At 40.6% G+C, this 20,964-nt stretch overlaps 1 protein-coding gene across 3 annotated transcripts in view; it reads right to left on the minus strand.

Annotated features, from left to right (window-relative positions):
* The window catches only part of LOC147584535 (uncharacterized), a 59,747-nt gene that overhangs the window by 23,489 nt on the left and 15,294 nt on the right, over positions 1–20,964 (minus strand). For all 3 annotated transcript variants that reach the window (XR_015250711.1, XM_086705766.1, XM_086705773.1), the window contains exon 3: positions 20,250–20,438. Coding sequence is in view for 2 of the 3 variants with exons in the window: in XM_086705766.1 (XP_086561892.1) it covers positions 20,250–20,438 (189 nt within the window). In the remaining variant the exon portion in view is untranslated. The remainder of the gene's footprint in view (positions 1–20,249; positions 20,439–20,964) is intronic.

Genomic DNA, 20,964 nt, shown 5'->3' on the forward strand with positions numbered 1-20,964 from the left:
TAAAAATTTTTTCTAAATTACATTTATTTATTTTTGATAGAGAGAGACAGAGCACAAGTGGGGGAGGGGCAGAGAGAGAGGGAGACACAGAATCCGAAGCAGGCTCCAGGCTCCAAGCCGTCAGCACAGAGCCTGACGCGGGGCTCAAATTCACAGACCGTGAGATCATGACCTGAGCTGCAGTCAGAGGCTCAACTGAGTGAGCCACTCAGGTGCCTCTCCATTACTGTGATTTTTAATTCCAGCATTTCTTTTTGCTTCTTAGAATTTCTACCTCGCTGCTTATATTACCCATCTATTCTTGCATGTTGTCTATTTTTTCTGTTAGAGCCCTTAATGTATTCATCATAGTTATTTTTTGGAGGGGGTGAGGGGAAGAGGCAGAGGATGAGGGAGAGAGAGAACCTCAAGCAGAGTTCCACAGCCAGTGCAGAGCCTGATGTGGGGCTTGATCCCATGATCGTGAGAGCGTGACCTAAGCTGAGATCAAGAGTTGTACACTTAACCAACTGAGCCACCCTGGTGCCCCAATCATAGTTGCTTTAAATTTCCAACCCGATAATTCCAACATCTCTGCCATGTTTCAGTCTGATTCCACCTCTTGCTTTGTCTCTTCAAACTATGTTTTGCCTTTATAAGCCTTGTAACTTTTCGGTGAAAGTCTCATATGCTATATTGGGTAAAAGAAACTGTGGTAAATAGGTCTTTAGTTATGTGGTGGTAGGGAATGAGGAAAGGGGAAGCATTCTGTTCTACAATCAGGTCTCAGTCTTTTAGTGAGCCCGTGCCTCTGACAGTGAACTTCACAAGAGTTCCTCAATGTTTTTCCCTCTTGGGTGGGACAGGATGGCTAGAGGGGACTGGAGTTGGGTACTTCCCTTCCCCCAACTTGTTTAGGCTCTAGGAAAACCCCATTAGATGAAGCTCTGATAAAATAGTTTTTTCTCAAGTGTAGGCCTGGTTAAGAACAGAATGTCCTGGCACATTTCAAAAATGTGTCCCTCCCCTCCTCATTCCACATAAGCTTGAGGGATTTTTTCCTCCAATATTCATCATGAGAACCTGGTAGGGCTCCTGGTGGTGAAACAGCTGAAGTGTGAAGGCTCCTCTCTGACTAGTCCCTCTGGAGTTTTGAACTCTCCAGCTCATGCACACTGAGCCTTCGGCAATTCATCATTTACAGTTCAGGTGTTCTACCTGGTAATGGTTCCCACAGAGCTTTGTGCGCGTGGGTTTCTGCTCCAGTACACTGTGATTCTCTGAACCTGTCTTTCTCTCTGATGTGGGGGGCAGGTGTTTGCCCTATGACCTCACTTCTCTGACAGATCTAAGAAGAGTTGTTGATTTTTCAGTTAGTTCAGCTTTTTACTTATTAGGACTCAGTGACGGGTTCCAAAAGCCTTACATACCAAACCAGAAGGCTGGGTGTCTTTTAAGACACACCCTTTATTACTGGCTTTCAGCAATTTGATTATGATGTGCTTTGGTATGTTTTTGTTATGTTTTTTCTGTTTCAGGCTCATTGAGTTTCTTGGATCTAAGGGTTTCATGTTTTGCCAAATTTGAAAAAACATTGGTCACTTCTTCAAATTTTTTTTTCTGCTTCCTGCCACTTCCTCTCCTTCTGGGACAGCAATTACACATACGTTTGACTGTTTAATATTGCCACGCAGCTTGTGGACACTCTGTTCACCGTTTTTTTCAAAATTTTTTCTCTGTTTCACTTTGGATACATTTTTCTGTCTTTGGATTTATATTCTAAAACTCCAAGTATGCTGATCTTCCCTTTTGCAGTGTCTAATCTGCTCTAAAACCTACTCAGCATATTTTTCATTTCAGATATTGTATTTTTCATTGTCTGAAGTTGCATTGAATTCTTTATTTCTTCCACTTCCTTCTCATTATGTCCATGTTTTTCTTTAATTACTTGAATAAACAGAACATATTTATCATAGCCATTTAACATCCCACTAATTCAATTATCTCTATTATTTTGAGTTCATCTTTATTGATGATTTTTCTCCCAATGTGGATTGCCTTGTTTCTTCATATGTAATTTTTTTTTGAGTTTATTTATTTGAGAGACAGCGTGTGCATACATGAGTGGAGGAGGGGCAGAGAGAGAGAGCAAGAGAATCCAAACAGGCTTGGTGCTGTCAGTGTAGAGCCCAACATGGGGCTCAGTCTCATAAACCATGGGATCATGAACCAAGCTGAAATCAAGAGTCAGACGCTGAACCAACTGAGTCACCCAGGCGCCTCTATGTGTATAGTAATTTTTAGTGGTTGCCCAGACATTATCAGTTTAACACCGGTGAATGCTGAGTTTTGTTGCATTCCTTTAAATAGAGTTCAACATTTTCCGGCAGGCAGTTACTTTCACATTAAATTTGACCCCTTTGAAGTATTTTTTAAAAACTCTTTATAAAAGGGCCTAGAGGAGCCCTTATTCCCCACTTCTAAGACTTGCCCTTCTGATGTCTCTACTGAATGTTCTTCAACTCAACAGTGCCTCTTTGCTCTGGCTGGACATTAGGCAAACAATTCCCAGTCCTGTGTGAACCCTGGTAATTGTTTATTTTATAGTTTTCCTGTAATTATACTACATTGGAAGTTGTTCTTGTCCAACTTTGTGGGATGTTTTCCACTTTGGTACTCATTATGTTCATGTTTCCCTTTAATTCCTTGAACAAACAGAGTATGCTCAGACTGGTAACCAACCAAAGACTCAAAAGATGCCTATGCATGCTTCTATAGCAATTAATCCTTCATGGACAGTAGTAGAAACAGCCGTGTCTATGTTTCTTGGGGATGGAGGGAGATGCAGGAATCTTGTACCATGTTCTTGCTCTCAACTTCACATGTTTTCAAAGACTAAAGGGACCAAAAGTTGTTTCTGATAAATGTTGTCCAAAATATTTATGTCTTAAAGATTTAGACTTTATTATTAAAAAACAAGCTGTTTTCGACCATATCTAAATTGCCTGATAGCCAACAGCAGCTCTCTGGCCCTTGCTCTACGTAAAGCAGGGAATACCTGGTGAAGGGTATTAGTACTTGACTACCATAAACGATCCCGCTTTTAAAGTTATGTAAAATCTATTGCGCGCTCTATGCTTTGATGACTACAGCTTTGACTTTAACCTCTATAATGTAGTTGTGTCAATTCCCACCACCCCTTGACACTGAATGAAACAACAATGCCCATTCCTTCTCCTTGCCTCCTATCACTCCAAACAGAAACGCTCACAGGGGATATATTATTACAAAGACGTTTGACAGTATCTCCAAATGTTTCCTGGGTTATCCAACCCTTCTTATGTCAACAACCCAACACCCTGCTCTTTTCTGACCTGTGAACTGATCTGGCTGGAACATATCAGGATTTTGGAAAGACAATCCACTGCCAGAGAGATCTCAGCAGCAATTCTTAAAGCCATTCTGTCCAATAAATGGCATAGGGCTGAATTCTGATAGCATACCCAGTCCTGATTTCTTTTCTGCTGAAGAGAGAAAAATTGGGGAAATCGTATTTTCTGAGATGAAATAGTGGAAAGGAAATAGATTATACATAATCACTTTAAATGTTGGTATCAGCAGAGCTGGAGAAAATCCCCTGGCTAAATCCCATGGTGAAAATCCCCTAATTTTGAGGGGATTAAATCAACTGAATAATTTTGGATAGGCAGATAATGGAAGTAACCATTCTGAAAGTTAAACTTCTCCAGGGAAGCAAACTTAATTTTTAAGTCTCTGGCAATAATTGCAAGTAGAATTTGGTATTTTTTAAGCTATGCAATGGGGACTGTTTCTTATGATACAATTTACATTTCTATAATCTTTGCATGCCAGGAGTGTTAACATTTTATTCAAATCCAAATTCAGAGTTTAACTATTACTGGCTAGAGATCATTAGATAGTAATCTCCCCATTTGCCTTATCAAAAAAGGACCCAGGCATGATTGGATCTGGTTGATATAATAATCCCTATAAAAGATTTTTTTTTCCCATTTTCAACACAGTGGCAAAGTTTTGAGAATGGCATTAATGTGTTTAGCAGAGGAGAGTGGACCATGGGGTCAGTTTCAAGCTATGAGAAGCACAAGCCTTTCTCATTTCTTTGGCTTACAACTTTCTGCCTGGTTTGGCATTAATTGGAGAGATATAAAGTTGGCAGAAGATACAGGCAGGAAGGAGAAACAAAAGACATCTCATTGAGCACATTACTAAAGCTTGTCCCTTAGCAACTGCTAGCGAGGCTCTCAAACATGCAGAAAAAGCTGTGACGAGACACTGGGAGCTCCTCCGGGGCAGAGATTTGTGCTTCATTTTACCCCCGGGTTTACAGTGTCTAGTGCACTGCTGGACAGAGCAGGGGCTCAGCACATGTGATGTATCATCAGTTGTGGAACCCTGGGGAGCCCCCCTCTCTGAGAAGAAATATGCCTCTCCCCCTTTCCTTGCTGAAATGGTGGTCAAGAGAAGCAAAATGGACCCAGATGGAGCTCCCCTTTTCAAAGACAAATCTTCCCAGATGGACTCATCCTTTACCATTATGGCCAAAATGTGAAGTCTTATTGTTTTTACCTGTCCTCGTGTCTTGGTTGTGAATTAGGGTATTTCCAGCAGACGAATAGCCTGTGTTAATGTAGGGCATGAGACTGGATGGTATGTTTTTGAAACTGTTCTCTCTTTCTCTGTGTTTTGTTTCTCGTTTTGGCTGTGGAGAGTGAGTACAGAGGTCAGAGTGAATCATATTCCTTTGTTCGTGGCATATTATCATAACTGGTCTGTTTAGGTTTCTCTTGTTTTATTTATGCATCTGTCACTTTTTCCCGTAGACTGGCTTCTGGCTTATGACATACTAAGGCTTCCACTGATAACAGATAAACCCCGTAACAAAAAGCCACACCATTTTTCTTTCTAGAAGTCATTTGTATAGAGATATCTGAGGGGATAGCAGAAACCAACATTCTGGAGACAAAATGAAGAGAAGTGAACTGATCCTCTATAGCCACTTTATCTCCTCAGGCATTTGTTGATTTTGGCCAAAAAGCAGAATGAGAAAAATCAGAATTTTTTAGCCATCTCACAGGGCTAGAAACCTGCGTGACCTCACTACACTTCCAGTTTTTTCCCTAAAAACACCTGCCAAATTCTGAAGCTACACCGACTGTGACCTTTAAAAAGCTAAGTAGAAAATCTGTGAAAAGCAGAATGGGCTTTGGGGTAGTCTCACAGTGATGAGAAGACAAAGGCTAGAGTTGCAGAGTTGTTACCAAGATGGGTATACCCAGTGGCCACATCAGGACAGACTTGGACGACTATACCCTAGAGCAGGGATGAACCAGAGGTAGACTGAGACTTGACAAAAATTGCAGCTAAGCATTTTCTTAGCTGAGTCTCTGACTAAGTCATCACTCCCCACTCTGTAAGCCTCATAAAGGAAGTGGAGGATCAACTCTAGTGAAAGAAAACATAATTTGAAGCCTCTAAAAAGTTTAAAAATCCACAATGTCCAGTGGACAACAAAATAAAACTAAAGTTAAGGAGGAAAGAAACTAATAATCAAGAGATAAAACACTTAGTAAAAGCAGACTGAGAAATGAACCAGAGAGGAAAAGGTTGCAGACAAGGTCTTGAAAATAAATAAGATTCACAGAAAAATAAAAGAGAAAAACGGATAGAACTTCTGAATGGACAAAGTGAATCACTGAAACAGAGAACTTGTATCTATATTTAAAAAGAATCAATACAACAGTGAGCACTGGGTGTTATATGTAAGTGATGAATCACTAAATTCTACTAAAACCAAGAGAACACTATATGTTAACTAACTAGAATTTGAAAACCTGAAACAATAAATAAATAAATAAACAAAAATAAAAAGAGTCAAACTGACATCCTAAACCTGCAAAATATGATTGAGGTTCTGCTTCTGGTTTAGAAGGAGTGTACTCCTAAAAAAAAAAAAACCTATGCTCCTTCAAATAACAGCTATAACCCCTAGAAAAAAAATACAAAATGGGGAAAAAATTACCTTAAGACTCTGGAGATTGAAAAACACAGGCTGGGGCGCCTGGGTGGCTCAGTTGGTTAAGCGGCTGACTTCGGCTCAGGTCATGATCTCTCGGTCCGTGAATTCGAGCCCCGCGTGGGGCTCTGTGCTGACAGCTCAGAGCCTGGAGCCTATTTCAGATTCTGTGTCTCCCTCTCTCTCTGCCCCTCCCCTGTTCATGCTCTGTCTCTCCCTTTCTCAAAAATAAATAAAACGTTAAACAAAAAAGAAAAAAAGAAAAAAGAAAAACACAGGCTAATTATGGAAGGGAGCTGAAATTTAGAAAAGTGATTGGCACAGAATGAATGTCTTGTTTTTGTCACTTTACCCTGAAGGGAGCCACAGATGTGGTGGCAACAATGCCAGGTCACTAATGCTTTGGTAGGAAAATCCACCAGCTTATTGTCTGTCAGAAGCAGAGAAAGAAGCCTGGGACAAGCATAGCCATCAAAGAAGAAAAAGAGGGCATGTTAGAAAGGAGAAAGCCAGAGAGAATCCCATTGTAATTCTGTGTGTTAATTTAGCCCAAGTCTTTGACTGATTAATGCCTCATACACGCTGGGGAGAGCTGGAAGGAGCCCGTAGCTAAAACTTAGAGAACTAGATTCAGAAGGAAGCCACCACCCACCACAGGCCTAACAGTACGCAGCTTGATTATTAATTAGTATGATCCTCTATGTTTCACCTCTTAAAGTCAGAATGGGCTCAGAATCATGCCTCAAGTGGGGCTTTTGGGATTATCACAGGATCTGATCATTAGCAGGAGCCCATTGGGACTGTTTTATGGCTTTAGCTGCCACTATTTGTGGAAAGAGGGCTTAGGAATAGTTTTAGTCATTAATTCATCCCTCATTTCTCAACCCCCTACTGTGTTTCACCACCATCTGGCTTTCTGTATTTATGAACAAGCCGATCTCTTACCCCAGCGGTACATAAATGTGAAGCAGATATCTGGGCTCCTCGAAAGAAATATTTGCATTTCAGTTCCCAGACTGTGGGAGGGAGCTATCCCACTGAATCCTGGGACACGCATCATGATTTGGGTCCTGCCAGATCTCCAGTAGTAAGCACAGTGTCTGAACCAGGTAAGTGCTTGCTTTAATAAATGCTTGTGGAGTGGACCTAAAATTTATTTGCGATTTTTGGAGAAAAATTCAGTGATGTCACCCCAATTCTCCAAGGACATATTTTTTCCCGCTACCTGTCACCTGTAAAGGGTAAAACCTCTAAATCCTGTCTAGGAGTCCCTCAGGCTGTCTATCTATCTAGATAGACAGTGGCTATGTGGCTACCAGGACCTTCATATACTTCACACATATAAAGTAGGAACACCAAATGTTTTTGATCCTTGTGTAGATTCTTGCTGGAATCAGCACTGACTGTGTTCCTGGGCTCAGGCCACACTTACTTTCCAACAAATGGACAATAATATGTACTGATCAAGAAGTTCTGCCTACTGGGAAGATATTCCTGCCTTTCCATCTTTCAAGGCACCTTGAGCGGGACCAGGATACTGCCGCTGACCTTTCCAGTGTTTCCAGCTGCCAACATTTCAGGCACAACCATCTGCAATTACATCTGAATTTCAAATTCTCCCCCTCAGGTAGCTGGTCTCATAAACATCGCTTCTACCCCATAATGGAATGCTTCTTAGCTGGCTCATCATTACAGACAGGGAGAGAAGAGAGCATTCATGCTGGGGTGGTTTGGATCATATGGTCGCTTAGCGCCCCATGTCCAACATTCACCAGAGCCAAGTAAAGAGCCGAGAGCAACATCTAAAAGGAGAGGAGTTGCCTGTCAAAGGCTTTTTGCTCCAGAGTCTTACTGGCCTCGCCGACTTTATATGACATTCAAGTTGCTACAGATACCAAAAGCTCTTGGAATCTGCTGGGTCACTAGCACTGGTTTCTAGACTCACTGGAGTGCCCTTTCTTTCCTTAGGACCTACTCGAACCTTGCAGCTTTTTAAACATCACATGGTTGGTGTGCCTGGGTGGCTCAGTCGGTTGAGCATCTGGCTTTGGCTCAGGTCATGATCTCATAATGCGTGAGTTCCAGCTCTGCTTCAGATCTTCTGTCTCCCTCTCTCTCTGCCCCTGCTCCGCCTGCACTTGTTCTCTCCTGCTTGCTCTCTCGCTTGCTCTCTCAAAAATAAACAAAACACTAAGAAAACACTAAGTGAATAAAAATCCCCTGGCAAGTGAAGGCTAGATTATTCATTAAGCAGAAAAAAACATGTGCTCAGGGGAGAAAGAGGGAGAGACAGACAAAGAGAGGGATACTAATGGATTCACCTTTAATGAGCTTATTGCGATTTTTGAAATATGAAAATCTGGAAACTTTTAATTTTAGCAAACTAATTCTGTCTTTAATAAAGTGGAATTTTATTTTGGATTACTTAGTAGGCTAGCAAAATATTTTCACTTACTAGATCATCGAAAGATCTTAATCAGGTTATTGCTAAATGGGCAAAGCTGCCACTCCAACAAGAAAAATTCTGCCTGTAGAATCCAAATGAGCCCACCAAGCATGATGTGCTCTCTTCAATATAACAGGACCTAAGGTTCATCAACTTGTTTGGTAGGTACCTGACCACTAACCAGATCCCTATGTATTTCACTGAGGTGTAAACTCCCTATATTTTCATGGATATAGCTCTTTCCCACTGACACAAACATCTTTCCAATTTTTCAGGCTGCAAGCAGTCTAGTTAAGGGTTCAAAACTCCTCTATGATCTACTCCAATGTGCTGAGCAAGTATTTTCTGTGCATAAGAGCACGTGAGAAAAAGTTTAGGAGGCACTGAGGTAAGTAACGTATGTTAACAGTCATGTGTGGTCAAAAGAGTTCTTAACATTTCCCTGGGGGCTATACTGAATTTTGCTCTAGCATGCTCTTCCCAGGGAACACTACCTTTTTCTTTAAAAAAATTTTTTTAAGTTTATTTATTTATTTGAGAGAGTGAGAGAGAGACACAGAGAGAGGGAGCAGGGGAAGGGAAGAGAGAGGAGAGAGAGAACCCCAGGGAGGCTCCATGCCGCCAGTACAGAGCTCAATCTCACAAACCATGAGATCATGACCTGAGCTGAAACCAAGAGTCAGAGGCTTCACCAACTAAACCACCCAGGCACCCTCAAAAACTACCTATTTCTGAAAACATATCCTGATTCTTGTTAGAAGTTTCTAGAAAATGCTTTATAATAGCTTACCTAATTGCTAGGAAAAGTCTAAGCTTTGTGCCTATTTGTCCACCACTGGCGTCACCACTCCCCTGGGCATAGTCATCAGTTCTGAAGCACAGAAAAGATTCATCAGGCTTTAGAAAGCTTGCCCCAGTAACTTAAAGCTTTGAATGATGAAGAATGACACTTAAGTAGAAGGAAATCTTAATATGCTTCCTAAAACGTCTAATCATGCAGCCTGTGTTTTGGACCCAAAGTGTCTTGCCATTTGACCCCGAGAGGCTAGAGGGCGGGGAGAGTGATTTTATCTAGAACAGTACCTAGAGCCACAACATTTATGGAATGCTTGATCCAGTTATGAGCAGACTTTTGGCCTTTTTGTCCTGGGATGCACTCCCTGGGTCTCTAAGGAGGTGGCTCAGTTTCCAGTTACTTCACCAGCACTGACACAGAAAAAAATTTTATTATTATTTCTATTTTCTATTTTCTCATGCAAAGAATTACAGTGTATGTGTGGGTGTGTGGGGGGCGGGGATGGGGTGGGGGTAAGAGCACAGTGAGAGTCACAGCTAAAGCAAAACAGCCACGTAAGTGGCTGCATATGTTCCTGTTCAAAATGTGACCTCCTGAGGTTGGGAGAACATAGTCACAAGGGCCTTCCCACCCCTCTGTGTGATTCCTACAATACAGGTAGGGCCTGGTGACCTCATGAAGGTCATAGAAAGTAGACACTGAAGTCCCATTTCTTCCTCCTGGCTTCCCTCACTGGAGGGGGCTGGGAAGGTGTTAGGATAAACACTTTCTCTTAAAGTGGTACCTTTTTAAGCCCCAGACACTGTCACTTGGTTACAAGGTGGTGGTTCTTTTATGTATTGGTCCTCCTCAACAGCAGGACCTGGTCAGCCCTGGTTACTTTTTCTTGCAGAAAACAAGCCCCAGAATCCTTTTGGCATTCAGATGAGAGCTAATAATCTTTAGAACTATTAGGCTGCACCTACCTCAGTTTTCCCTACTAGGTTATGGGAGCCCCTGACTTCTATAGAGTGGAATAAACCTCTGTGAGGCCATGAGTACAGCTACCTAAACCCCTTCTGTCAAAAGTCAGTGAGACACATCTCCCCGGGCTAAGCGCTCAGGTGAAGCATATGCTTTACTGCTTTTTGCCTAAAATAGAAAATTCCAGAAGGCCTTTCATCCTAAAATCCCTCTGCGTAGACATTAGGGTTACTCATTTCAATGTAATTTATTAAAATTTCAATGTTTTTAGCTTCAGATATAGAAAGCAGAAGTCCTGCACTAGGGTAGCCAAGTGAGGCACTGACCTCAGGCACAAAATTTAAGGGGAAGCTGCAATCAAGATATATAATATTTAATGCAATATTCAAAAATTCAAAAGTAATACAGTGTTTTCACAATGAAGAAAATATCAAAATTTTAAATAAAGATAAGATCAGCAATAGTGTCATTCTGAGCTCTACTGAAACCTGAGGCAAATAAAATATTCAGCAATGTTTCGTTCATCACAGACACGTGATGAACCTTCACACTGTACAAGAGATAAAGTAATGATCAGTGACAGACTCAACTATGACACGGATGTTGGCACTATCACACAGGATACTGAAAACAGTTATGATTAACAATATTAAATGCTATAATGAAAAAGGTAGGGGCGCCTGGGTGGCGCAGTCGGTTAAGCGTCCGACTTCAGCCAGGTCATGATCTCGCGGTCCGTGAGTTCGAGCCCCGCGTCAGGCTCTGGGCTGATGGCTCAGAGCCTGGAGCCTGTTTCCCATTCTGTGTCTCCCTCTCTCTCTGCCCCTCCCCCGTTCATGCTCTGTCTCTCTCTATCCCAAAAATAAATAAACGTTGAAAAAAAAAAAAAAGAAAAAAAAAAAAAGAAAAAGGTAAACAATATACAAAGTCAGATAGGTTATTTCAACAGAGAAATGTAAACCATAAGAAAGAATAAATGGAAACGTAGGAAATAAAAAACACAGTAAACAGATAAAGAATGCCTCTAATAGGCTCATCAGTACAAATAACACAGACGATGGAGAAAAAAAAAATATCAGTGAACTTGAAGAAGAGTCAGTAGAATTTATGCAAATTGAAAGCAAAAAGGAAGGAGATTAGAAAAAAAAAGAATTAGAAAACACATCAAAGAGATGTGGAACACTATCAAATGGCCTGACATGTGCAAAATTAGAATCCCTAGGAAAGTAGAGAATGGACTCAAATGAATACTTGAAGAAACAATGGCTGGAAAATTTCCAAAATTAATGACAGACACCAAACCCAGATCCAAGAAACTCAGAGAACACCAAAAGGATTAAAACAAAAACAACCCAAAAAACCTAGGTAAACATATCATAGCAAACTGCTGAGAACCAAAGACAAAAAGAAAATCTTGAAGGCAGTCAGAAAAAAAAAAAAAAAGACACATTATCAATAAGAGAACAAGTATAAAAATTAGAGTCAATGTCTTATCAGTAGCCATCCAAGCAAGAAGACAAGGAAGAGAGATCTTAAATGGGCTGAAAGAAAAACACTGTCAACCTAGAATGCTATATGAAGTGGAAATATCCTTTTACATGGAGGAGAAATAAAGATTCTCTCAGACAAAACAAAAACTGGGGAACTGAGGGAATTCACTGCCTTCTACAAAAAAATGTTCCATCAAGTTCTTCAGGCAGAATAAAGATGACAGAGGTCAGAAATTTACTTTAATACAAAAAAATGAAGAGAAAATGAAATATTTGACCTTGCTTAATTTTACACTGTTCTACAAGACAACTGACAATTTAGAGCAAAATAGGAACAACGTATTATGTACTTATATCTTATCTAGAAGTAAAACATATAACAACAATAGCACAAATGATGAATGGGAGGCATTGTTGGTATGTTAGAAGGTCCTTAAACCACACATAAATTACTATAAGATGATTTGACTGTAGATTCAGATTACTTTAAAAATGTATATTGTAGAGGTGCCTGGGTGGTTCAGTTGGGTAGGCATCTGACTTGATTTTGGCTCAGGTTATGATCTCACGGTTTGTGAGTTCAAGCCCTTTGTCAGGGTCTGCACTGCCAGTGCAGAGTGTGCTTGGGATTCTCTCCCTGTTTCTCTCTTGGCTCCTCCTCTACTCATGAACATGCTCGTTCTCTCTCTCTTTCTCTCTCTCTCTCTCTCTCAAAAATAAACAAACATGAAAAAAGTATATATTATAGGACGCCTGGGTGGCTCAGTAGGTTAAGTGTCAGACTTTGGCTCAGGTCATGATCTCATGGCTGGTGGGTTCAAGCCCTGTATCAGACTCTGTGCTGACAGCTCAGAGTCTGGAACCAGCTTCAGATTGTGTCTCTGTCTCTCTCAGCCCTTCCACCATTCATTCTCTGTCACTCTATCTCTTTCAAAAATAAATAAACATGAAAAAAAATTTTTAATGTGTAATGTAAACCCAAGGAAAACCATTAAAATTCTACATAAATAAGTCAATAGAGCAGATAAAATGGAATAAAAAAACCGCACAGTTAAATACAGAGAAGAAGAAGTTAAATACAGAAGAAAAAGAAATAAAGAACAAATTATTTTAATCCAACAATATCAGTGATCACAATAAATGTGAGTCCTCTAAAAACATTAGCTAAAGGACAGAGAATGTCAGATGCGGGGGTGGGTAGAAAAGCATACCCAAACTTATGACCTCAATAAGAAACCCACTTTAAATATACAGATACAGATACATTAAAAGTAAACAATGGAGAAAGACATATGATAAACATTAAACAACAAAAAACCTGGATTATATTAGCTATTTCAATTTCAGATGAAGTAGACTTTGCAACAAGGAATGAAATCGGAGATAAAGAGGAGGTCTACATAATGATAAAGGGGTCAATTCTTCAAGATGACACAACAATCCTAAATGTGTACGTGCTTAACCTCAGAGTTTTCAAAACAAATAAGGTAAAAACTGATAGACCTGAGGGAAGAAATATGCAAATCCACAATTGTAGTTGGAGACTTCAACACTCCTCCCTTGGTAACTGAGAGAACAAGTATGCAGAAATCATAAGAGTATCTGATCTAAACAACTATCAACCAACTTGTCCTATATGACATTTATATGACATTTATAGGACATTCCATCCAGTAATGAAAAATGCACATTCTTCTCAAATGCAGAATATTCTCCAAGATCCCCAATCTTGGAGACTGGCCACAAGTTTTGTGGCCTATCAGATTTTTATATACTTACACAAGAATAGAAAACATCCAACGTATATTTGTGGCCCATGCCAGAATTCAGCTAAAAAATAATAACAAAAAAAATTGGGGGGGAAGCCCCAAATGTATGAAAAATTAAACATTACACTCCTGAATAATCCAGAGGTGAAAAAGGAATTCCTAAGGAAAATGTGAAAAATTTAAATTGAATGAAAATCAAAACAAAATGTGTCAAATTTGTGAGACACAGTTAATGCAGTGCTTACAGAGAAATATATAGTATTATATGCTTATGTATTATGAAACAGCATCTACAAGGACTAACCTAACCTTTCATCTTAAGGAGCAAGAGAAAGACAAATAGATTATATCTGAAGAGGTAGAGAAAAGAAAAATACTAATAAATATTAGTGTAGAAATCAATGAGATTGAAAACACAAAAATAATAGAGAAAATATATTAATTAAAAGCGGGGTTTTTAAAAAGATCTATAAAGTTGATAAGCTTTCATCTTCAGATGAAATGATATGATATATGAATATGATATCATCTTTAGATGATATCATATTCATATCAAGAAAAAGACAAGATGACATAAATTATCAGTGTTAGAAATAAAAGCTGAATATCCACTGCAGACCCTACAGATATTGAACACCTGCCAAGGAATTCTTACGAATAACATTATGGCCATCAATTCAACAGTTTGGAGGAAATGGACAAGTCCTTTGAAGAAAGAAATGAGCAAAGTTGACTTAAAGACAATTCAAAAACATAAAGCAACTAAGTGTGTCATTAAATCGTTTGCCACAAATGAAACTCACATGGCTTTATGGTCAAGTCTAACGACACTAAAAAAAATTGATAATCCAGCACAATATATAGTGAGAAATTTGGATTGAGTCCCAGGAATGTAAGTGTGGTTGAATATTCAAAAATCAGTCTGTGTCATCCATCATATTAATAGAATAAGGGAATAACAAAAACATTTTCCTCTTGTCAAAATTCAACACTCCATCATGATAAAAAGTCCCCGCAATCTAAGAACTTTCTCAGTCTCATGGATGACATACACCAAAAACTTAAAAAAGACTTGTGATGGGGATTAAGGAGGGCACTTGTGATGAGCCCTGGATGATGTATGCAAGTGCTGAATCACTATACTGTACACCTGAAACTAATATAATACTGTATGTTAACTAACTAGAATTACAACAACAACAACAAAAAGCCTTGCTTTCCTTCTAAGATAGGGAACACAGCAATATTATTTGTTCTCATCACTTCGATTTAATACTATCCCGAGGGGCCCTCTTAGTGCAATGAGAAAAAAATTGCATAGATGTAAAAAAGGAAGAAGTAAAATCATCATTTTCCTCAGACTGCATGATCCCAGGGGAAGAAAATCCAAAGGGACCCTCAAAAAGCTACCAGAATTAAGAAATGAGTTTATCAAGTTCACAGGAAACAAGATTAAAATACAAATGTCAGTTGTATTTTTAGATACTAGCAGTGAACAATTAGAAGGTAAAATATAAAAAATGCCATTTTACATAGCGTTAAAAAAGGAAACCCCACGAGATAAATGTACTAAAAAACAAGTATAAGATTTGTGCACTGAAAATGACAAAACATTGTTGAGAGAAATTAAATAATTAAACAACTGGAAATTCACTGTTAAGATATGAATTCTTTCCAAATTGATCTATAGGTTAAATGCAGTCTCAGTCAAAATTACATAGGCTTTTTTTTTTTCCTTTCCAGCTGAGAAGTTAATTCTAAAATTTAGAAAGAAATACAAAGGATCTAGAATATCCTAATCAATCTTGAAAAATTATAATGAAGTTTACTTCATGATCACTATATAGCTAAAGTTATTAAATAGTGTAGGTTCAGTGTAAGGATATGGGACCATGTAAGGAGTCCAAAATAGACCCTCATAACCAATGGTCAAATGATACTGACAAAGGTACGAAGATGACTCAGGAAAAGATGCTCTTTTCAATGACAATGCCAGCTAACTGGTTATCTATTTAGAAAAAAAAAAAATGGACCTTGGCCTTTACCTCACACCCTTTATCAAAATTACTTTACTTCTTTAAAACATTTTTAAATTTATTTCCGAGAGACAGAGTGTGAGCAGGGAGGGGCAGAGAAAGAGGGAGGGAGACACAGACTTGGAAGCAGGCTCCAGGCTCTGAACTGTCAGCACAGAGCCCGACACGGGTCTCAAACCCATGAACCAGGAGATCATGACCTGAGCTGAAGTCGGACACCTAACCAAGTGAGCCACCTAGGCGCTCCATAAATTACTTTAAAATGAATTATAGTTTGGGGCACCTGGGTGGCTCAGTCGGTTGAGCGACTGACTTTGCCTCAGGTCACATGATCTCACAGTTTGTGGGTTAGAGCCCCATATCAGGCTGTGTGCTGGCAGCTTGGAGCCCAGAGCCTGCTTGGGATTCTGTGTCTCCCTCTCTCTCTGCCCCTCCCCCACTCATGCTCTGTCTCTCTCTGTCTCAGAAATAAATAAATATTAAAAAAATTTTTTTTGAAAAAAAAATAAAAATAAAAAAATAAAATGAATTATAGTTTTAGCTTTTATGTTTAAAAGCAAATACAGGAAAAAAAATGTGTGTGAATGTGAGGAAGGAAAAGATTTCTTAGGACACGGAAAGCATGAACCACAACAGAAAAGAATTGCTAAGAGTAGACTTTTTCAAAATTAAACACTCGGCTTTTACAAGGCAAGCCACTGACAAGGAAAAATATATACAGTAAATATAACTGATAGTGGAGTTATTTCCAGAAAATATAAAGAACTGTTATAAATCAACATTAAGAAGACAGTCAGTATGATAAAAAAAAAAAAAGCAATATATGTGAAAGGACAGTTCTCAAGATATATGGATGGCCAAGAAGCACAGAGAAATTGCTCAATAGCATTAGGCATCACGGAAATGCAAATTAAAACTACTACCCCCATCTAGAAAAGCTAAAATTGGAAAGACTGACAATACCAAGTGTCGGACGATGTGAATCAGTAAGAGCCTTCATAGATGAATGGTGGGAACATAACGTGCTACAACTACTTTGGAAAACAGTTTGGCAACTTCTTAGGAGTTAAATATTTTCCATACAACTCATTACTTCCCAGGCATTTCCATAAGAAAAATCAAAACGAAAGACAGACACAAATGTTCAGATCGGCTTAACTCATAATAGACCCCAAACTGGAAATAATCCAAGGACCCATCAACTGACAAACAGATAAACGTTTTGCAGCCTAAGCATTCGATGGCATATTCTTCAGCTATAAAAAGGAACAAATGCTGCATATAAATACGTCTTAAAAATATGGTGAACAAATGAAGCCATAGTATACACACTGTATAGTTCCCATTTACATAAGATTCTAGGATAGGCAAAACCAATCTACAAAGACAGGAAATAAATCAGTGGTTGTCTGGGGCCACAGCTGGAAGATACTGAGTGCAAAGGAATACATGAGATCTCTTAGGAGGTGAAAATGTTCTGTATCTTAACTGTGATGGTGATTACGTGATTCCATCTATATGTGTGTCAAAACTTAGTGAAATGTATAAATAAAAATGAGTATACTTCTTTGTATGTAAACTGAATCTCAACATATGTAAGCAAAAATAAAAAATAAATTCTAGGTTTTGGTGTCTGTCTTTGTTATTTTTTAAAGTTTATTTATTTTGACAGAATGACAGAGAGAGTGGTGGTGGCAGTGGTGGGGGGGTGGGCAGAGAGAGGGAGAGAGAAAATCCCCAGCAGGCTCTGCACTGTCAGCACAGAGCCCGACTCGGGGCTCAAACTCACGAACGGTGAGATGATGACTTGAGCTGAGATCGAGTTGGATGCTTTACTGATGGAGCCACCCAGGCGCCCCGGTTTTTTTTTATTTTGTTTTGTTTTTTAGTTTGCAGACAGACAGCCGGGGCTTGTGCATCTGGGTGATGCATGGTAATGGAACAAGGTCTGCCAACGCCTTGGGACTGCTTTCCTTCAAACACAGTGACATCCCAGCTTTTGGAGTCCACTATTCTGAATGTCTCTGTTTACAGCACCCTATGCCAGGTGCTAGGAGAGGGTGACAAGGTGGTAGCTAACCAGCTAGAGCTGCTGTACTCCCAGAGTCTAGCACAGTGCCTCTTGGATGGACGAGTAAGACATGGGTAAAAGAAGCATATTTCCAGAGGAAACCTCAGATCTCTAGAATGGTACCAATGCAAAGACTGAGAGAGGGGGCTGGGGGAGGGAGCCACGCAGTGGCTTCAAAGAAAACCATCAGGCCAGGAAGTGCCTCAGTACTGGCTCTTAGAGCAAGCCCCGGCCAGGGAGTGCACAGCCTAAGCATTTCCAAATCCTAGCAGCGTCCTTCTTCATTGACTTCACTGGGCCAGGTCAACAGAACCATCCTCACTGGAGTAGATTTCCCAGTGAGAGATTTTATATCCATGCACCTGCAACCCTCAAATAAGGTGCATCTCCAGTCAGGGCCAGCCTGCAAAGTACAGCTCTCATTTTACCGGAACCCCTTGTGGAGCATCTGGCCTCTCCCAGGCCACTCCCAGGCAGACTTATTTTCTCTGCACCCAGTGCCTCTTGCTTCCCACCATAGAAGCGTATGCACATCCCAAATCAATTAATCAGCATGGGCTTCTTCCCAATGACAGCCAACAAAGACATTCTAAACATGGCTTGACTTCGCGCACACAGCTCTTGCTACATCCACACTCCCCCTTGGCTCATATTGTGACCCATCTGTTGATGAGAAATTAACGACACACAGTGTGTCACATATGCCCATACGTTTATTGTAGGATTCAAGCTAGAAGTCATGCTTTTGGGAAAGCTGCAGAGAAGTGTGTGGAACAGGCTGTGTTGGCTCTCTTCCATTAGGTAAGATGGGCCTCGGCTCCCTGGGAAACATCTGATCGGAAATAGCAAAATGTCCTGCTAAGTAAACCAACATGATAAAGGAAAATCATGAGCATGATGAAGCCACAGACATTAGAGACGAGTGACAGAGGGGAGTTATGTGAGGGTGTGGGGTCACCAGTGATGCTTTGAGGAGGGTAGGGCAGGGAGGACTGTGCTTTGCCCCACAAGCCTGGGATGCTGGGAGTTAACAAGTGCTTAGTTACCTTAATGATCATCAAACCCAAAGTTCAACATATATTTAAAATAAATTTTTGTTCAAGGTATATTCATTTTTCAGAAACAGAGACAGAGCGTGAAGGGGGGAGGGGCAGAGAAAGAGGGAGACACAGAATCCGAAGCAGGCTCCAGGCTCTGAGCTGTCAGCACAGAGCCCGACGCGGGGCTGGAACTCACAGACTGTGAGATCATGACCTGGTCTGAAGTCAGACACTTAACTGACTGAGCCACCCAGGTGCCCCCAAATTCAACATATTTGACAGACTTCTAACTGCTTTCCCAAAGGTAATAGCATTGGCAGAGGAATTTCTTGGATTCCCCAAAAGACTCTTTTGAACTACTAGGTAAGGGATAACTATGTTTTGGGGTATTTTCCCCCATTTTCGGAGATGGCAGTTTCGATCACCACCTCTTTCTGCCCAACTTGAAGAAGCAATACAATGTAATTAATGGTAACGATTTGGACTGAGGATCATGAGACTAGCTTTCCTCTTTTTATTTTTATTAAAAAAAAATTTAACATTTATTTATTGTTGAGAGGCAAAGAGAGACAGAGCACAAGCAGGGGAGGGGCAGGGAGAGAGGGAGACACAGAATCCAAAGCAGGCTCCAGGCTCTGAGCTGTTAGCACAGAGCCCGACGTGGGGCTTGAACCCACAAACCGCGAGATCATGACCTGAGCCAAAGTTGGATGCTTAACTGACTGAGCCACCCAGGCACCCCATGAGACTAGCTTTCTATTCCTGGTGCTGCCCATTAGAGGCCAAATGACCTTAGATAAGTCACTTATTTTTTCTGAACCTCACAAGCGGTTAGACCACACTTGGAATTTCCCTAGCTCCTTCTGAATCTTTCCATGTTGTATCCAGAATGTTCCTTTAGCTTGTCTTCTAGTAACAACAATTTACTTGGCCTCCCAGTGGAAGGCCAATGCTGTTGCTCCCACCTGGCATTTGATCAACTTCACTAGTGCAAGAAGACCTAACAATTGTAAATATTTAGGCACCCAACATGAAAGAACCCAAATATATAAAACAATAACAAACATAAAGGAACTCATCGAAATAATACAATAATAGTAGGGGACTTTAACTCTCCACTCACAGCAATGGACAGATCATCTAAACAAAAAATAAACAACGATCAACTTTACTGAACAAATGAATGAAAAATCACATACATAAATGAATTCCTGACTCCTTCCTGCACACTGGCTTTCTCTGTGGGCTGCTATTGCTTCCAATCAAACAGGAGTATAAAAATTAATTTAAATTATGCTCCGTTACTCAGTCCTTATTCAGGACCTTCTATGTACCAGGCATCAAAGTAGGAAATGCTTGCACTTGTCAAAGACATACGAAAAGATCCCTGCCTGTAAGAAACTCCACGTCCTTTGCTTTGTCTGCGACTCCACACCAACAGTTAGGACATCAGTCAGGGTCCAATCAGGAGACAGATACTATTTAACTATTTAAATAAGGGAAGCTTAACATAAAGAATTATTACCTAATGACAAAACAGTAACTATAAAAGAGAGCTTTATAGGGTACCATAGGGCTGAGAGAGAGTACCCAAAGTCCCGTACCTGGTTGAAGAAGGTAGAGTTGAAGTCTGTCGGATGGAAGAGAAGTGTGTGGGATGGGCCAGGCCAGAGCTGGTCCACAGTTCCTGGGAGAGCAGGAAGCAACCTTCTGAGAGGTAGGTAAGCCACAGCCAGTGACCAGATGTTTCAAGGAGGCATGGCACACCTGGTGTCCATGTCGCGAGGGCAGACCTGAGGGGGAAGGGGCGTATGAGCAGAGGGAGCCATGGCTCACTTGAGCAGGCATGTGGAGAGGCTAAAGGTCACAGTCTGGGCAGAGGACCTACCGCATGCAGTGTCTGTGTTGAAAGAACCGTGGGGAAGTGTGAGGGCAGCACTGCAGGGTCACTAGGGGACTGAGTACCCTGGGCCTCTGGCTGGGGCAGAGAGCCACCAGATGTCTTCACGTTCACAGGCATGACTGATGGGGCTGCTGGCAGAACCCACAGGAGAAGCCTCTTCCTCCTGCTCTGTTCCTCCAGTGGCCTCCACCAAGAAAGCTTAACCTGTGATCACTGTAAAGAAGACCTTAAAGGGATTCCAACCATTATTTTCAGAGCAGCTGTTGAAGAGGACATTCAGAGCTGAGAGGCAGAAGCTGCTATCAAAAGGGCCCTACGCTGGGGGGTGGGGGTCAGACCTTCTGAGTGCACCTGAAACTTGGGTGTCTTGGCTTTATTCATCTGTGCCACGGAGAAATACCTGTTTAATTTACTAA

Source organism: Puma concolor, chromosome A1 (genome assembly GCF_028749965.1).
Source record: "Puma concolor isolate L17-30 chromosome A1, mPumCon1.1.hap2, whole genome shotgun sequence".
Classification (NCBI taxonomy): Eukaryota; Metazoa; Chordata; class Mammalia; order Carnivora; family Felidae; genus Puma; species Puma concolor.